Source organism: Dipteris shenzhenensis, chromosome 32 (assembly GCF_047967505.1).
Source record: "Dipteris shenzhenensis isolate YYH24624 ecotype China chromosome 32, Dip_SZ_1.0, whole genome shotgun sequence".
NCBI classification, from domain to species: domain Eukaryota; kingdom Viridiplantae; phylum Streptophyta; class Polypodiopsida; order Gleicheniales; family Dipteridaceae; genus Dipteris; species Dipteris shenzhenensis.
Genome location: NC_141627.1, coordinates 45,581,779 through 45,588,576, shown reverse-complemented (window position 1 = coordinate 45,588,576; position 6,798 = coordinate 45,581,779). Strand labels below are relative to the sequence as shown.

At 43.7% G+C, this 6,798-nt stretch overlaps 1 protein-coding gene across 1 annotated transcript; it reads right to left on the bottom strand.

Annotated features, from left to right (window-relative positions):
• Nucleotides 1–338: 338 nt before the first annotated feature.
• On the bottom strand, nt 339–1,715 carry LOC147880843 (ATP-dependent Clp protease proteolytic subunit 6, chloroplastic-like). Its single transcript, XM_087370673.1, has 4 exons — nt 1,460–1,715; nt 1,176–1,380; nt 804–869; nt 339–380 (listed from the first exon to the last, which is right to left on the bottom strand). Exons 2-4 carry the CDS (start codon nt 1,335–1,337, stop codon nt 339–341), a joined length of 270 nt encoding a protein of 89 aa, XP_087226799.1. The 5' UTR covers nt 1,338–1,380; nt 1,460–1,715.
• Nucleotides 1,716–6,798: the final 5,083 nt, after the last annotated feature.

Below are 6,798 nucleotides of genomic sequence, written 5' to 3'. Positions count from 1 at the left end.
GTTTTGGCTATTTTGATTCATGTGCATGCTCTAGCTTGTATCTGTGATTTTCTTATATACTAGTGTACACACAGGTTCCTTGCTGAAGGGTTGTGGAATCCAGAGGAAGGGAAAACATCTCTCGCTTTAACTCACGTTATCAGAGCCATTATTTTAGTAGATAATACATGCATAGTTTCTCCGACAATGCCACAGCTTGCCACTGGCACCCCCGGAGAGATTTAAGATTACTCACACATAACTAAAAGGTTTGGTTCACTCCATTAAAGAATATCTTAACCAAGTCAGATTCTTCAATCTTGCCATCAAATTGTGTTCATCATAAAGTCCAACTCTCCTTAATTTTGAAACCGAGAGTCAGCAATCTCTTCAGTCTCGACCTGTCTCACAAATTACTAAGTATAACCTATTCTTTGAAGCAAGTATACAGAGTGTATTCTTGCTGTATAGGTCTTTCAAGATCTTGCTGTATAGGTCTTTCAAGACCTTCCAAGCTGTATCAGGACTCAGTCATACCATTACATGCTCTCAAATTGAGAGGTTGATGATTCAAAGCACCTGCTTGTGCTTTTTCCCAAATTGCAATTTCCTTGACACTTTTCTCTAGCTTTTTATTTGTGCCATCAGTCCTGCTTTCGCTGCATGACTTCCCTTGCCCCTTCTCTCTCTCTCTCACTCTCTCTCTCTCTCTCTCTCTCTCTCTCACACACACACACACATTTCTACATCTCGTCCCCATGCTCCAAATCTGCTCTATCACCGTCTCTAGATAGAGGGCAAGGCAGGCAAAGAAGGAACATTACCCAAGACATGCAGTCGTAGATGGCCAACACAGAATAAGTACTTCCACCCGGGCAATTAATGTACATCTGAAAGATCAAATTGACCCAGTAACGCAGTCAGTCAAGTTCGGCCTTTCCTTCGCAAAAGCCACTTTTTAACAAACTGGGAGGTCTACATACCATCTGAAGCGCCCCAAAGCTTTAAATTTTGCAAACTCAAGACCAATAGCTAACTTAAGTCTCTCCGAATAAAGATAGTGATAAACAAAATAAAAGTCTTGAATCGCATACTGCCCTAAGCAGAGCCAGCCAAGCTCACTCAAATGTTATGGGTTCTCACTGAGCTTAACTAACAGCACGTAGCTTACAACCACAGCAGCTCAGTAGAGATACCTGAATGTCCTCTTTTTCATCAATAGCTGCAAGCGTCATAAGTTGCGATATAACTCGCTGTGCCACTTGTGAATTGACGGGCTGACCGATGAATATGATGCGATTTCGCAGTAAAACAGACGACAGATCCATAGCACCTGCTGGTGTGATGATAGCAGGCATAATAGGTGTAGCTCCCTTTTTTGCTGATATAGTGGTGTATTCACTGGATTGTACAGAAACAATGAAAATCAACAGCGATAAATAGCTGCTGGACTATCGCACTGTTAAACTGCGCTACTTACCCACAAGAAGCATCATTCACCGCTGCCCGTCCTACGACCCCTGCAAATTTGCCAACCTAAGCGAAAGTCCGCTTCGCATAAAAGTTGCGCTTTTGAAACCCAGTTTTCGCGCAACGTAGAAAAGGATCCGAAAGCATCGAAATCTTGCGACAGCAAGGTTGACTTCTTGGGTATGGAAGAGAAAGAAAGCTGCGGAAAGCACGGTGCGACCGAAGTCGCTCCTGCTCCTGCTCCTGCCATGGGCGTGGGCGTCCAACCTTTCTCCGAAAAGCCAAGCTTTTTCACACCCGATGATTAGAGTTTAATTAGTGGTTGTTTAATGAGTGGTTTAATTAGTGGCATTTCGTAGATTAGGGCGACATTGCACAAATTGGAGCCAAGGCTTGGTTGGTTTTAACCAACACGAGTAACATGACCAGAGACCCCCGCTCCACTAGGTCTCAAGGTTGGAATCTTAAAATGTCATTAACTAGGAGAAACACAAACACGTACATGTGCATGGAGTAACATGATCCATCTCCCCTTACCTCCCCCTTTGGCTTCCACTTGGCAACTCGTTCCTAATAATGAAACTAGGGTGCGGTAGGCCGCCTAAGGGGAATGAATGAAGAGAGTAAAATATGTTGATTATAAATTAACAATGAAGAAAGGATGATAGGACAGTGTTTGAAAAAAACCTAACTATAAACTAAGCTAACAATAGTAGGCCTGACCAAATGGCATATGTGTTTAAGCGTTCCTTTCTTGCGAACACCTCAGCACACAAATAGAAAAATAAGAATTTAGAATATGAAAAAGCAAAAGAAAACACAACTTGAAATGGAAAACATATATTTATTTATTTATTTATTTCCATAATGTGGGTTGACTTTTGGTCTTTAGTTGTAAGTATGCAAGTTTGAGGAATAAAAGACTTCCTTCTTTTCAAGTGGAGTTGTCTATGTTTCTCATGCTCTTGCCCTTATGAATACCTCTCACCTCCTTTCTCCATGCATTCACCTTCCTTGCCCCTCACCCTCCTCCATTCTTCATCTCTCTTTCTCTCTCTCCATCCCCCCCTTGAGGATCATATTGTTTCAACTCCGGAAGCCATTGAAGTGACACTTTGGACCACATGGGCTTACATTGCTCCCACAAGGAGTAGTAGGAGGTGGGGAGTTTGCTCTGCACTCCTCCAAGATCCCCTTTCCACGTGAATCACCACCATACTACACATTTTTTGTGCCCTTGCCGCGGAGATAGAGGTATGGTTTTGCTTGCACACGCTTCTTCCATTATTTCCGATTGCCATGAAGCTTCGTTGTGGAGTTTAGTATAGAGAGGGAGCTGAAAAAGTGAAGGAAAGAGAGTGAGAAGGAAGAGAAAAAAGGCTCGAACTATTTTTTGGAAGTTTTTAGGTGGTTTGTTGTAGTTATGCATGCATTGGAGGTCTCAAAATCTAGGAAGGAGTGCTTTGAATCATTGCTAAACCTTGGATCAAGGCCCATCCCACTGTAAAAGCTAAAAAGTGATGATTGGGTTGAAGTTTCAAGGTCTTGGGAATTACAAACAATCCATCTTGGGAAGGAAACCTTCCATTTTGGTCCAAACTTGCTTGTTTTTTGCTATTATGATTCCTTTTGGTTGCTCCTTGTTGTTTAGTCGGTAGTCTAGCTAGAAAACTAGTTCTCACACACTCCAACCATTGCACAAAGGCACAAGAAACTCAGAGAAGCCCGAAAATTCGATTGGCTAGAGAGCTCCCAAAGAGAAGCACTGGGTTAGTCTAACACAACGCACACGTCGAGTTAATCACCCAACGCACGTCAAGATAGATTTTTGCTGCAATGATGCTGACTGCACTACGATAGTGTTGACTCTGCAGTGTTAGGACTTGACATTCTAACACCTTATGACATAGACCGACACCTGACACCTGACAATCTCTCACATCTGGCATAATTAATGACCAAATCTTGTCCAAAATAAATATCAACTCTAAATCCACGGATGTCGAGTTAGCATCTCCACGCATGCCACGTTAGTAACGCCATGCATGGTCCATCACAGGGTGACACTTCAAGTTCAAAAGACTCAATGAGCTTCGACTCCAAAATGGGGGAGAATCCAAATCTGGGAGCCACTATAGCTCCCAACTCCAGCCCCAATCCCCCATGCCTTACCACAATCTCACACCTAAGAGAGTCCTCTAATTTCATGGGACAATGTTAATTGTCGCCACGTTGGTTAACACTTCTTGCAGAAATGTAGGAAAGAGCGTGAGGAGTAGTAGGTGATACTTCCCTTGGAGCCAAATGGGCCTAAGTGGTTGTAAAACGAGAGAAGAGAGATACAAGAGAGTGCAAGGGTTAGCCCTCCCTTCACAAGGTGGATATGTATATAAGGCCAAACATTTGACTTTGGTCTTCATTGTGTACTTTCAAGGATTGGAATAGAATCTCTCTCTTCTTCTCATTCTCTTGTATTGAGTCTTCTTATTCCTTCTTGGGAGTTCTCTTGTGATTGCCACTATCTCTCCACCACCCCCATCCCGTCTCCCCCATGCTCTTATCCCCCTTCTCTTCCCCTCTCCCTTCTCTCCCCTCCCCTCATGGAATCACTCGCACATAATCCAGTAGATGCTTGGGTGACACAAGTGGATAGTTTAGGCATACGGAGCTCCCACAAGTAGTTGTTCGAGAGTGGAGGCTTCGACGGCATTCCCCCAAGATCCCCACGACATGTGAGTCACCGTCGAAGACTACACATTTTTGGCACCATTGTCGGGGAGTTCGAGGTATGCTTTTGTATTGCACAAGCTTTCTATCGTTATCCACCCATTGCAAAATGCTTCTAGCTTATCTAGAGGTGTTGTTAGTGGAGTATAGGTTGGTTTTGAAGGAGAAAAGTGTGATATGGGAGTAGGAAAAGTAGAAATTGCCACTTCCTTCCATAGAGTATTTTTTGCACATTTGAGCTCGCTTTTTTATGTTTTTTGTTGCCACATTGTAGAAGTAGCTAGTCGGGATGATTGCTAAGCTGTGTATGGAGTCACATTTCACTTGCAAACTTCAATAAAATGAGCATAGGAGTGTGTTCTCAGCCACCACCTGCAAAAAATCTCATTTTGATTGTTTTTAAGTGGTTGTTTTTTGTATTTTTTAATTGGAGTAGGTAGAATAGGTAGTATAGCTTCCACTCGTGCTCACAAACCTTGAACAAAAACTTCAAAATTCTCAGAGGGTACCAAAAACCAGTTGGCAATTGTGCCAAACTAGGAAAAATTAATGCAGCAACTCAATTAGTTGTTGTTATATAATGCAGCAGCAGCTGACACGTGGACTACCAGTTGGCCACCCACCCCCACCGACCTACTTTAACACCACGTGGCAGTTAATGAACTCATAACTATCACTTCAGAGGTCCAACCCCCGCACGCAACGATTGGTGGCTCATTGCTTTATTGCTAATGCAGCAACTTGTGACCTGCTACTTTAATCAATCGTTGCTATAACTACCCACTGCATTATTGACTCACTGGTATAATCAATCATTGCTTTATTCACCTGTTGTGTTATTCAGTCGTTGTTGCTATATTGCTAATGCAGCGACTGATTGCACAACAATTCATTGAGTCACTACTTTAAGGTTAACGTAACAACTGCTACTTTAAGGGTCAGAAAGACGCATAAACTAATTCTGACTGGGCAGTTGGGCAGAGCATGTGACACATGCACCTGAGGTCTAGGAGGGTGATAGGTGTTGAACCCGAACCAAAGGATAGTGTTTCCAACAACATCTTAACCGGTCCACCTAGTGCCGCACTATCAATTCCGTATGGGATCCCACCCTTAAGGTCATATTTGATACACAGTAGCGTGCACACAGCATCCTCAAGTTCAGAGGATGCTATGAGCTTCGACACCAAAATGGAAGAAAATATGAACCTAAATTCTAGGGCCTCCATGGCTCCCAACTCTAGCTCTATAAGGCCCCAATCCCCCATCCCTTCCACCACAGCCTCACATTTGAGGGACTTGTTCCCCAATCTTATGGGATAGTTCGGCTTGGTTGACCCTGACCAAATCAATTCATTCGTGAGGAAAAATAGGGTGGCTAAGGAGCAACAAGACTCACCACCAACTGTGGTATCTGGAAATGCACCAAGCAATCCCATACCCACATCAACTAAGGAACCCTCAAGGCCGCATGTATAGTTCTATGAGGGAGAACCATCCATCACAAGGACTTCTGAGTCCTGGGTACCCAGGAATTGACCTCCTAGCCCCGAGGGATGGAGGAGTGATCAAATGGACTTTAGGGATAATACCTTTCATAATCAATGGTGCCGTGTCACAATCTGTTTACAACTTTGGGGGGAGCTCTGGAGAGCACTTCCTTTCCCACGGCTTCATCTTACAAGCCAGTTCCTAACGTCAACATACCCGTACCAAGGCCCATAGTGGTAAGACCAGTAGACCTAATCCCACCACACATATCGACTTCAGGTCCCATGAGTCCAGAACCATCCATTTCGATTCCTTTTTGGTTGACAAACTTTTATAATCCACCCCAGGGACCACCCAACTTTGGTATTGTGCTAATCCCTCAAGCACCTTTGCCCATGCCACATACAGTACTTACGGATGAGGCGATGAGGATCTTAGTGCAAGCATTAGGGAGGGTCACTAATGCCTCATGTAGTCGCCCGGTCACAATCTCTAAGCTCATCACTAAGTTCTTAGGTGAAGGAGGTAATGTCTCACACGTCGAGAGACAAGTTTCAGTAGATCTGTGAGACCTTTAGGGACATTGGTGATGTGGATAAAGTAAATGCTTTGCTTAGCCTTGATGGCAAGGCAAGCCAACCTAGGGGCTAGAAAAGATCAACTAGGAGACCTTAAGGAAGGCCTTTATAGTGGGATTCGCTCCCATGGGCCCAAAGTGGAGTCTGATCAACTAGTTGTATGAAGTTAAGTAGAAGGAACATGAAACTCTCTGGGAATTCATTGCAAGAATTAAACATCTAAATTCCCTTTGTGAAGAGAATGTGTGATGAGCGACTATTGCATCGATTCCTCATTCAATTAAGGGATGCTAAGTTGCACGATCATCTGTTTACCCTAAATCCTACATCCTTCAAGTTGTGTAGCAAGACTACCATGCTCCTGGATGACAACATGAAGGATAAGGCACAACTCGAGAAATCACCTATTGGACGGGGAAGGCTTGACATTGAAAACACCAACCTGGTTGTCAAATTAGCCAATGGAGCAAACGCCCAACAATCGGTAGGGCTTTTGAGCGACATTAAGATTAAAACCTTCGACCTTGCCTATCGTGTCTGGTTTGTTTTGTCA